Source organism: Carettochelys insculpta, chromosome 27 (assembly GCF_033958435.1).
Source record: "Carettochelys insculpta isolate YL-2023 chromosome 27, ASM3395843v1, whole genome shotgun sequence".
Classification (NCBI taxonomy): domain Eukaryota; kingdom Metazoa; phylum Chordata; order Testudines; family Carettochelyidae; genus Carettochelys; species Carettochelys insculpta.
Window position 1 is genome coordinate 7,820,892 of NC_134163.1, and position 12,378 is coordinate 7,833,269.

At 46.3% G+C, this 12,378-nt stretch overlaps 1 protein-coding gene across 9 annotated transcripts in view; it reads left to right on the top strand.

Annotated features, from left to right (window-relative positions):
* The window catches only part of RFX2 (regulatory factor X2), a 144,741-nt gene that overhangs the window by 20,950 nt on the left and 111,413 nt on the right, over nt 1-12,378 (top strand). For 4 of the 9 annotated variants that reach the window (XM_074978395.1, XM_074978402.1, XM_074978403.1 and 1 more), the window contains exon 1: nt 8,833-8,935. The exons of 1 other annotated variant lie outside the window; for it this stretch is intronic. In XM_074978395.1, the coding sequence (XP_074834496.1) occupies nt 8,890-8,935 (46 nt within the window). In that variant the 5' untranslated portion in view covers nt 8,833-8,889. Of the gene's footprint in view, nt 1-7,850; nt 7,966-8,617; nt 8,633-8,832; nt 8,936-11,003; nt 11,135-12,378 lie in introns of those variants that run through there. 4 more of the 9 variants (XM_074978397.1, XM_074978396.1, XM_074978400.1 and 1 more) reach the window with 4 other exon arrangements.

Genomic DNA, 12,378 nt, shown 5'->3' on the forward strand with positions numbered 1-12,378 from the left:
TGGTCTCCTGGACCCTCTGGGAGCTTCCCCCTGCAAGGCCATCCCTACAGCACCAGGCCTAAAAGGATCCCTCTGGACAGCCATTCCTCTGCTCCTGCACGCTTGCCTATTTCTTTCAGGGACAGCAAAGCTCTTGCAGTGCCTGCTGTGGTTGCCCTGTGTTTTTGGAGCCAAAGCTGTTCTCTGGGTGCCATAGAGCTGAACCTGCCCCTGGGCATGCCATAGCCCCACGCAGCCATGCTGCAGTTTTTGCTGCACTTTCTGAGAACTGCCTGCATGTTCCTCAGTGAGCTGGACCCCACGCTCGTTCTTGGGACCCTCTCCCTGGCTGTGGGAGCTACACCTTGGCCGTTCTTATGGGGCTTGTGTTTCAGCCACGGCTGGTCTTGGGTGAGAGCTGCATAGCTAAGTGTTGCTCCCCAGGCCAGGTTCCCGACACTGCAGCTCTGGTGAAATAACAGAAAATAAGAACTTTGGCCATTTTTAGTAGAAAGTCACAGAGAATGTCCCCAGAACATTGTTAAGGTCCATTTGTATGCTGTGTAGGGTGGTCTATAAATAGGTTACAGGTTGATCTTTACCATTATTCTGTGTGACTATAGCATCTAAAGAAATCAACAAAATGGTTCAGAGATCCAAACTACATTAGGGCTACATCTACATTAGCACACTACGTCGAAGTAGCCTATTTTGAAGTAAGAACATTGAAATAGGCTACTTTGACGCATATCGTCTACACGTCCTCCAGGGCTGGTGCCATCAACGTTTAACATTGAAGTAGCGATGGGAAACGTCGAAAGGAGCCGCCCCAGAAGGAAATGCAGAGCGTCCACACACACAAGTGCTCTCCGTCGAAATAAGGGGCCAGCAAAGCCTGCAGACAGGGTCACAGGCTGGACTAGCCCTTCTGGGGCAAGAGCAAGCCACTCCCTTAAAGGGCCCCTCCCAGACACACTTGGCCTGTACAGCATGAGGTCCACACAGCCAACAACTGGTTGCAGACCCTGTGCTCACAGCATGGACCCCCAGCTGCAGCAGCAGCAGCAGCAGCAGCAGCAGCCAGAAGCCCTGGGCTAAGGGCTGCTGCACGTGGCGACCATAAAGCCCTGCAGAGGCTGGACAGAGCGTCTCTCAACCCCTCAGCTGATGGCCGCCATGGAGGACCCCGCTATTTTGATTTAGCGGGACGTGGATTGTCTACACAAGCCCTACTTCGACGTTGAACATCTAAGTAGGGCACTATTCCCATCTCCGGATAGGAACAGCGATTTCGACATCTCGCCACCTAACATAGATTTCAACGTTGAAATAGCGCACAGCATGTATAGACGCAACGCGTACTAGTTCGACGTTGTGCCAGCTACTTTGAAATAGCCGGCTAGTGTAGATGTATCTTAGAAGTTGGGGGTGAGTCTCAGTTCCAGCTCCTTTCTCTCTAAGCCAGCATAAGTTGGGAGTGCTGCAGCCAGGCCTGCCAACAGGAGCAGGCAAAGGGGAAGTTGACCCAGAACCTGGTGCTTTAAAGGGGCCCATGGCTCTGACTGCTGCTGCAGCAGTGGTGGCACCCAGAGACCCAACAATCTTCACTGGAGTGTTCCCATGGTGCTCTGTGCATGTTTTAGGGTTGCCTGGGCTGTGTCTACACGTGCCCCAAACTTCGAAATGGCCATGCAAATGGCCATTTCGAAGTTTACTAATGAAGCGCTGAAATGCATATTCAGCACTTCATTAGCATGCGGGCGGCAGCCGCGCTTCGAAATTGACGCTCCTTGCCGCTGCGCGGCGCGTCCAGACGGGGCTCCTTTTCGAAAGGACCCCGCCTACTTCGAAGTCCCCTTATTCCCATCAGCTCATGGGAATAAGGGGACTTCGAAGTAGGCGGCGTCCTTTCGAAAAGGAGCCCCGTTTGGACGCCAGCTTTTGGTAGCAGCACCCCTTGGTTACAGCAGTCAGCGTGAGTAACAGAACAAACCCATTGCAACTGTACATTTACGTTGCTCTTTGGTAGACCACAACTTTTGTGTAACCCCCTTGAGAATCTGGTATTTTGGGGATAAATGGCTGAGGCCTTTCTTAGCACCATCAAGTTCTAATCTTCTCCCTTGCCCCCTGGGGTGGAAATTTGATCTCTCTGGCTGTGCCCTCCCTTCTAACAAGAGCTGGGCCATTGATGATCTCAGGGAGACGGCCCCCTTCCTGCCAGTCTGGAAATTTGCAAACCAAACTGCTTTCTGAGAGTTGTTTTGTGAGTCCCAGACGCAGAATCCACATGGAGGAATCCCTGTTTATCCCTTACTGGCCCACCAGGCCCACAGCTCCTTCATCCTTCCACCTCCAACTACTGCCTCCCATGGAATCAGAAGTCGAATCCAGTATGAGAATATAAGTGTTTCCACCATCTGGAGATGGGGAATTGCTGGCGCTCTCCTGCATCCTACAGAGATTGGCTGTGCAGCTGTTTTACTTGGTTCTCACAGGGCTGCTCACATTCCCTGATAGTTTTTACTTTACTTGCACCAGCTTCCAATTCCTGAGAAACTTTTACACTGCCTGCTTTGGACCCTTGCAGAGCACAGCCAGTGGTTTCACACTCAGGCAGGTCCTGGCCATCAGGAGCTGAAACAAACTTCTCCCCAGGCAAAGGGTTGCTCTGGCCCTTACAGACATGCACCTTTCCTGTTCATCAATTTTGAAGCGCGGCTGCCGCCCGCATGCTAATGAAGCGCTGAATATGCATTTCAGCGCTTCATTAGTAAACTTCGAAATGGCCATTTGCATGGCCATTTCGAAGTTTGGGGCATGTGTAGACACAGCCCTGGAGAGGAGGGGGCACTGCATAGTGAGCTGCAGTAGGTGGAGATAGAGTGCCATGGTTCAGAAGACACTGAGGGATGGCTACCCTTGGCCCCTTCCCTTCTGAGAGCATGGAGCTGCTCCCTCCACCTTACTCAGAGGCCCTCTATGGCTGTCAGCTCCCCTGCCTGCAGCTAGTCAATATTAGCAATAGGAGTTATGGAGATGTCTATGCTTGCTGATTCTTTTTTATATGAAACAGAATACTAATTTATATCCTGCTTACAGGATGCTGCGACGGGTGCACGTGTTCCAAAAAGGAACAGGATTTGTTTTCTGTCTTATTGCAACAATATTTCCTTCCTCCCCTCAACACCCCCCACGCAAGGAAGAGCCTATCATTTTGCACCAGCTCTTCTGGTCTCCATGCACTCAAAACTTCCATGGGTGTCAATGGGATTTCTGGATGTGCACTGATTGCAACACTGTACCTTAAGGTATTAGAATGAGTCTTCAAACAACCCGTTTCCTATTTCACAAAGTCTCCAGTCTCCATAGAGGCTAAAGGATCCCAGAAGATCCTCAGGAATTACAGGGAGCACAGTATCAGTCACAGGCTCTCCTTTCCTCTGCAGCAGCCCCATCATGGACATGGGGCACCTGTATGGTTTGGGGCACTCTTGCTTGAAGCAGTAATAGCTAAGCTTGTGATCACCTTCAAAGAGAGATTTGCACAGATGAAGACAGCCTGCCTCGAGAGAAAAGGGGACAGAGGAAAAGGAAGGGGGAATTCCTTAGATCCAAAGAGCAGGTTCCTCTGTTATCCCATTGACTGCTGAGTTTCCAACCTCTTCAAGGAGAGTATGGGCTACCCTCTTTTTAAGCACCTGGTACATTTATTCTCAGTGCAGAGAAATTTGTCAATTGAAAAAAGTAAGAACCAAGATGACTCCAGTGTAGCAACCATGGACAGAAATTTATATTTTGATTAAGAATGTATCTTTGTATCACTCTGTATTACCCTGTATCTTTTAATAGAAGCTTTGCACTACTTTCTATGAATATAACATAACAAATATAAGGAATAGATGAACACTTTGTACCTGACTCCATATTGTATCTCAAACTTCATTTTGAGAAATATATTCTGCTGTATTAACCTGTAAACCTTGTGCTGTCTGTGTGAAAATGGGCATGTGTGAGATCCACCTGGAAATATAAATGTGGATGCTTAGAGAGTTACTCTCTGGAGCCAGCGTGTCTGGACAGCAAAGACTTGGTGGATAAGAACAATGGAAAGCATATTCTGCAGCAACGACCCACATGAAAAGGAGGATTAAATCCCATATGTAAGTGATGAGTCACACAAATCTAGAGAAGTTGAAAAAAAATCTAACCCATTTGCCATTAACTGGTGAGTTGCAGTGTCTGGGGCAGTGGGACAGAACCAAAGTTATGGACTAAACCATAAAAAAGATGTATGCACCACTACGGGGTTGGGTTCTTCTCATTTTGTCAGCTTCAGAGAATTGATCTGGATGAACACAGTCTGGCTCCACACTCATATCTAATCCATCTGGCCAATGGACTAGAGTGAGCAACTTTGGATAGCCATACACACCAACAAGATGGGTGTGTGTGTGTAAACTGAGTATATTATATGCATATAATATCATGGTGCTGTATTCTTAATAAAAGCAATGTTCTTGCCTTATCCCTCTGAAAAGATCCTGTGCTTCTTATAAGCATAACATCAGCCTTTGAGAATCTTTGTTCAAAATTGTAGATCTGGGTAGTGTCTCCACAATTTGGTGTTTGTGCATCTGTTTTTCAGCCTCACTCTCCTAGGCACTGTACAGACATATAATAGAGTCCCAGGGTGCCATCCTAATTTTGCAACGGGGCAGTATATTTACATTAGATGGTTTTATCAGTATCATTATGTAAGTTTTCCTAACTCCAGGCAAGCCCTTTTTAAGTGTGCCACAGAAGTCATTTCAGCCAGCAGATGTCTCCTTAATACACTTTCTAGGTAATTCACATACACAGCTTAACATGGAAATGGACTTTCCATTAAAGCCGTTCAATTTTATAGTCATACATTCTGTACAATGTTTCCTGGCTGGCTGATGAAAACCTGTAACACATTCAATTAAGAAACAATTCAGCCCATAGATTTATATCAAACAACAGTTTACACATTTTATACTGAAGTCGTGAAATCAAATTACAAGTGCCTCACTAACTGCTGAAATGCTGCCTCATCTGGGATGAGAAATGGCAGCTACTTCACAGCATTCTGCAACTCTACACAACTGTATTTGTTTAAATGTTATTTCTGAGGACATCTGCATTAATACAGGATCTGTGTTCCCATTCTACTGTGGTCCTTGGCCTCAACTCAAACGGTAATCCTCTGTTGTTTGTGACTTCACAATTGATTGCTATGGAAACGATTTTGATGTCATGGAGAATTATTAGTTCAGGTAGGAAGAAATAATCAGCAAGAGCAAGTAAGTTCTTAAGAAACAAAGACCCTGTTTACATGCAAATGACCATGTGTGGTAAAGGCATGGGGGAACAGAAATGCAGCTAATCTATAAGCAGACTGTTTCCAGAGAGATTTGGAAGTTACCCGTGAGGCAATAGCAGCTCTTACTATTTAACTACTAAGAATTTCTCTTGTAAAAATGCTAGCAAACTGAAAGGTGGAGATTCAAGTATCTAGGCAAATCCAACAAGCTTATGGGTGACTTTTGGCAAGTTTCTTATCTTTTCTGTGCTTCTACTTTTTGTTCCAATGCATTATCTGTCTCACCTATTTATAAGGTAAACTTTTCAGAACAGTGCTCGCTGCCAACTCTGCTTATCTATCTCCACCAGTAACATCATCACAGGACCTAACACCAACTATACCATCAGGGGCTCCTTTACCTGCACATCTACTAATATAATATATGCCATCAAGTGCCAGCAATGCCCCACTATAATTTACATTGGCCAAACTGGACAGTCTCTCCGTAAAAGAATAAATGGACATAAATCAGACATCAGGAATGGTAATGTACAGAAGCCTGTGGGGGAACACTTCAATCTCCCTGGACACTCAGTGGCAGATTTAAGGGTGACAGTCCTGAAACAAAAAAATTTCAAAAATCAGATGGAGAGAGAAATCTCTGAGCTGCAATTTATTTGCAAATTTGACTCCATTAACCATGGATTAAACAGAGACTGGGAGTGGCTCGCACCTTACAAAGGCAGTTTCTCTGCTCTGGGTGCTAATATCTCCCCATTAGACTGACAAAGGCTCACATCCTCTATCTGATCTAATTTGTTTTTTCCTCTTTTGATAAGTACTGTTGATACAGGGCCATTTCCACCTTGCTGAATAGACCTTGTCAGCTCTGGCCATCCCTCTTACTGGGACCCCACTCTTTAAATACCCCTCTGAAACCCCTCCCCCCACTCATGCATCTGATGAAGCGGGTCTTTGCCCATGAAAGCTTATGGTCCAAAATATCTGTTAGTCTATCAGCTGCCACAAGACTTCTTGTTGTCTTCAATACAGAGACCATCTTTTATTTTGTTAATGCATTGTGCCTAGTACAAGATTTTGGCTATGGCTTCTGGATGTTACAAACTGTAACAAAACAGATGAATTTGTAGGGAGAAAGTCAACAGTCAATAAAGGGGCGGGGGGTAAATCACATCCAATAAGTAGGGGAAATTCTAAATATGACCCACAGATCCAGGCTGAAAACTCTGCAGCTCTCACAAAGTAAGCAGGGTCAGTTCTAGTCAGTGTGTGGATAAAGGAACACGTAGGTGATGCCTGTCCCTAGGACAGCGCTGAAGCTAACGTAACAGCATGGTTGATGGAAGGCTGTGGAGCAGGCTTTGGTTTGGAAGACAAAGGAAACTGAAGTCCTCACCACTTACTTCATTAAACATTTCACAGTTCCATTCACAAGCATATGAACACATGAACCTGTGTTCTAGAGAAGGGAATTGTTTCTCTATCCCCCATTCTATCACCTTCCACTTTAGTGCCAGCCCCAATTTGTTTCCTCTTCAGCCCCCACAGTTAGCCAGTACCCGCTTTGGCCCTCACAGCCTCAGCCTTGCCTCATGCCCCTTATTAGTCCTCCCCACTAGTCCCCACTGGCCCCCACCAACCCCTATCCCGTTATCCTCAGCCCTGGTCTCCACATCAGCCCCCTTTTATTCACTGCCCTTGCCCCCCTCAGGCTCTGCCCCATTACCCACAGCCTCTGCCCCCCATTCGCCCCCACACTTTACCCCCAACACTCTCAAAGCCCCACTCCCTTTACCCTAGCCCTGTCCCCGCCCAACAACCTTGCCCCCCCGTTTACTCCCCAACCCCCTCACTGCCCCCCGTTACCTCCAGCTCTCGCCCCCTTCCGCTGTTCTCGCCAGCGTCTTTGCCGCCCCCTGCCCCCCCTTAGCCTCAGCCCCCACCACCTTCACCTCCCCAATCACTGCTCTCCCAGCCCTCGTCACCCTCACGGGCCCCATGGCCCCCAACCCCCTCGCTCCCCCATGACCTCCGCCCTCCTCACCGGCCCCGCCGACTGCTTTTACCACCCCCTCGATCTCGCCATTCCCAACCCCCTCGCTCTCCCCTCCTCCATCAGCCCCAGCCCGCTCGCCGCCCCCCGCTCCCGCCATGGCTCCTCATTTCCCGCGCCCCCTTCCGCGCTCACTGCACTGCCGCTGCGGCCGGGCTGAGGGAAGGCAGGGGGAGGGGTCATGCCCCGGAGTGACGGCTGAGGTGACTCCGCCCCTCGCCTCCTACCTTCGCCCGCTGCTGAACGTTCTTTCCTCCTTCCCGTTGAAGCGCCAAAGCGCGCGCCAACTCGCGGCCCCGCCCTTTCCCTCTCATGATTGGCTGAAGTCCGCCCCGCCCCCTACGTGAGCGACAGCCCTAGGGCTAACCAGCGGCCACAAAACCCAGGCCCCCCGCCCTTCCTCGAGAAGGGGGTCGGCTCTGTCCGTGACGTAAGATGAGAGGTTAGCAACAGTTGCCTCGAGACTCCGCGCGAGGCGCCATAGTGACCGTAGCCCTGGAGACTGTTACTTGCCAACGGGAGCAACACGCAGTCCCGGCGGCCGAAGCCCAGCGCAGCCAGGGGAACCCGGCGGGGAGGGCAGGTGAGAGGGCAGGGATGGGATGGGGTCCACGAGGGGAGATGCTCCCACCCACTCTGGCCCAGGGGCTGGCGGGACCCAGTGTGCGGGCTGGAGTGAAACTGTCCTGGGAGCGAACGAAGGGCAGGAGCGGCTCTGGTTTGTGCGGGTGTGGGGCAGGTGGTGATGGATGGGGCAGGAGTGGCTCCGGGTTGTGCTGCGGGGCTGGAGTGACTTCGGAGTGGGGGTGGAGTGACGGGACGGAGGCAGAGTAGTGTGACTCTAACTCGTGGAAGCGCCCAGGAGTGACTTCAGTGGGGATGGAGGAAGCAGAAGTGACTCTCCTCCCCGAAAGCAGAGTCACTCCAGGCTCCAGAGCCCTTCCGCCCCCCCACCCCCAGATCAAGGGGGCTGGAGCCTGAGTTCACTCTACTTTGGGGGTAAGGAGGGGCGGGAGTGACTGCTGCAGGGGAGGGAGGGGTGGCAGTCTCTGGATGGAGGAAGACGAGTGTAACTTTAGCTCGTGGGAGGGAGCGGGAGCGAGTCCAGTTGGGGGGATGGAGGAGTGACTAGACTGAAGTAGGCTAGTGGGACCCTAACTGGTGGGAGGTGGCTGCAGTGATGCCAGTTGCGGGGTGGACTCAGATTTGGGGAGGGAAGGGGCTGGAGCCTGGTGTGACTCTGCTGTGAGGTAAGGAAGGTGCGGGAGTGACTCTGATTTTTTTTGAGGGGGGAGAAGGGGGCGGGAGGGAGTGATTTGGGGAAAGGAGGGGAGGAGTCTCTGGATGGAGAAAGTCTCCTGTAACTCGGTTCGAGGGGCTGGGGCTGCAGTGAGGGAGTGGAGATGGAGCAGAAGAGTCTGTGGAGGGATGGGGGGACTGGAGAGACTCTGCTTTACGTGGGCAAGGATCGAACTAACTGATCTGAAGGAGAGTGGGACTGGAGTGAATGTTGTTTGTCTTTCGTTGTGGAGTTTATCTGATTTTCAGAGGAGGTGGGACTGCTTGGAGTTAATCTGGTTTGTGCCATGGCTTCCTCCCTTGCTGTTTGACTACCTGTTATTTACTATCAGTGTAACTTATTTTCATGCTACCTATTTGCAAACTTTTTCCTGTGGCTGTTGGGAGCTGCTGCTGAGGCATTTCTCTGCCCATCCCCTGACTGAGGTATTTTTTGGGGTGAAGAGGCTAATTATCAGGAGATGTGTGCATCTGTATTGGAGAGAGCAAGCCACAACATCTGTCTTCTCCCAATGCTCTCTTCTGTCTTTTCCTTTCAGTGAAATATTGCCTGTAACCAGTTGCATAGGAAAAGTGATTGAGGTGCTCTTACTCTTTCTCATTATACAAAATCAATGAGGCATTCTGTGAAATGGAAAGGCAACAAATATAATATTGATTAAATGCTTTTTTCACCCAATACATATGTGACCTGTGGAACTCACTGCCACAAGAGTTTAGCAATATTTACAAGGGATTGGATATTAATACATACTGAGAGCATCTGATGTTTTTATTGGCTAGTATAAGATTGTATAAAAGTCTCTAAACTGTTGTGCTTCTGGCCATAAACAAACCTCTTCTGGTATAGGTTAGCAAGAAACTTCCTTTGTGTGTCAATTATTTCTGAACTGTCAACTTCTGTAGATTCTTGCACTGTTCTTCTTGGAAACATCTGGTTCTGGCCACTGTGAGAGACAAAGGGTTGGACAAAATGGAGCCACGTTTCTGAAAAATTTTTTCACATTTTTTAAGGTTTTGGACTTCCTTTTTCTTTCTTTCTGTTAGAAAACACCATCATGCTATGTGATTTAAATAGGTTTCTTTTAAATGTATTTACCTTATTAAAAAATCAAATAAAAATCAGCATTGGGAATCAGATGTGGCAATGAGTCATGTTTCCTTACCCTCTGGTTATCTTCAAGTTAGGAGAATTGATGCATATGCTACGGAGTTCAGTACCTATTTTTTGTGTCCTGAATGCCACTTTTGTTTTCTTTTTAAACAAAACTATTCCCTGAAAAAACAATGAGTTGGTACATAGCACTGATCAAAGTACCCCACTCCTTCTAACTCCTTTTCACATTGTAAGTTTCTGGATGCATGGCATGAATATAAATTAAAAAGAAGGAAATATGGTAGGTGACTCAAGTAGCTTTTTTTTAAAGGAACTTGCGTAAGTGTTACTCACTTTTTCCTCCTCCCCTTTTTCTTCTGGGCTTTTCAAATAACTTCACATCTATGGTTTCCAACTGTCATTTATTTGATTCAGTTCTCTGGAGCTAGCAAGTCTCACTCTGTTTTCCCTGCAGTTAGAGGTATATGAGAAAATCTAAATGGGAACTTTGTGAAGCACATTCAGGCTATTCTTCATTTTATTGCTCCTGTTCCTTTTGACTAACACATTTGTGATACACCAAATCTCAGTTTAAGAGAAGACCCACCTTGAATCTATTTAAAACTGAGTTCCTACAGACTGACTAAATCTTTCTATTCTTTAATTTAAAACTGCCTGTGTTCTCATGTTATTTCTGAATGACATAAAATCTTGTTTTTTCATAGCACTAGAGAGCAGAGCTGAGTAAATACTTTGCAACAAATGATATATTTTCTTTCTCTGCACTTGCAATATCCACAAGCAGATGATTAACTTCTTCAGTTTCATTGTTCAAGATGATATAACATGTTTTTGTGCAATTTGTTTGAAAAAATAAGAATTCTGTGGCTGGACTAAGAATAGTTTCCTGTGACTGTACAATAATTGCTACTCAGAAAACCTTGATTATTGGTAATTAGTCAGAAGGAAAGATAATCCTGTGCTTACAGTTTTAGACTTGGTCTCCAAAGACTTGAGTTGGGTTCCTGTCTCTGCCAATTACTTTCTATGTGACTTTGCTCTTGTAGTCCCATAGGGGCAGGGTTTCAGTATCCACATTTGGAACCAGACTTTTAAAAGTATCTAGCACTCAGTAGGAACACTCGGGGGAGTGTAATACCTATGGAAAATCTGCTGCTGAGGTCTTTTGAAAATCTTGGTATTGCTACCATCATGCAAAAATCATGAGACTGATTTAAAAAGACACCAAATCATATTATTTAAAATTTGCCTTCTGTTTTTAGACCTCTAGAATTCATGTTTTCAAGCTCTTCTCTGAAACCATGAGGGCTAGAAATGGACTTTTTTTAAAAGAAAGGTAAGCACCTCATGTAATTATTTGACCCCAGAAGCCGCGTGCTTTAAAAGAACAACAAATATAAATGAGAGTTGGCAACATATGGCTCATGATTTCTCTGTGCCTATGTTCTCGGTCTGTAAAATGGGAATGAGACTGGTGCTGAAAAGATATATAAATGGATACTTCCAATACTATGAAGGATCGAGGGAGAGGCATAGAAGTAGAGGTTACATGGATGGTATTGTTGCTCTTCTTGGAAGGCCTGCCCAAGCCCTTCTGGCTTGGCTATTTATATGTACAGATATGAAATAAATTTTCTGTTTAATCTTGAGTTTGTGACTTTGAAACTTGCTTTCTATGAAGTTTTGTGCCAGTTCTTTATACCTCTTAAATTTCTGCTTTATCACAATCATATAGGACCAAACAAGGAGAAAGTTCTGAGCATCCACAACTTCCAGTGAAATCAAAGGATGTTGTGGGTACTTGGTGTCTCTCAGGATCAGAATCTTAAATTGCAAATTTATAATTTAGTGGTAAAACGAAATAAATCACAGCTACCTGTATGATTTCTAAGGTGACCATGTTCAGGACTGATATGAAACTGCCTAATCTCAATGGTTAAGAATGGTTTCTTTTCTTGGTAGCTCAAAATTAATAACTGGATGAAAACACAAACTTTGATAGTTTTTAGATAACTTGATATTTGTAAAACTCCAGAATACTGACAGATCTTAAATTTAATATTGCTGGTTCCTTTTTTAAATGCAGACTGAAAACATAGGTGACTGAATTTGTGTTTTTCCCACTTGTCCACATTTATTACTGAAAATGTCCCTGAATGCCTCAGTAAGTTATGGAGTACAAAGGCGTGTGTAATGGTGAGGGCATTCCTGATTTAATATTAATACAACACTCTTCAGCAAAAGTTTCTGCTGAAGACTACTGAGATATATTTAAACCAATTTTCCCCTCTCTGTTTCTCTAGAAACAAATGCCAGCACAGTTAAAGTCTGGAAGCATGCCAGCTGGAGTAAAGTACTGCCCTGACCAGCATGCCAGGACTTGAAGTAGGGTGCTGAGCAGACAGTCTAAGAGCAATCCTCTGATCTGAGATTATATTTCTGATACATGAAACATATGGATATTTTCTTTCTTCTGTCTGTGCTTTGAGACTAGGTATTTTGTCTTATTTGCACTGGCATTTCTTTATTCCTGTGTTCAAAACTCGCAAGTCCACTTTACAGTCTGAGAATGTACTGGCT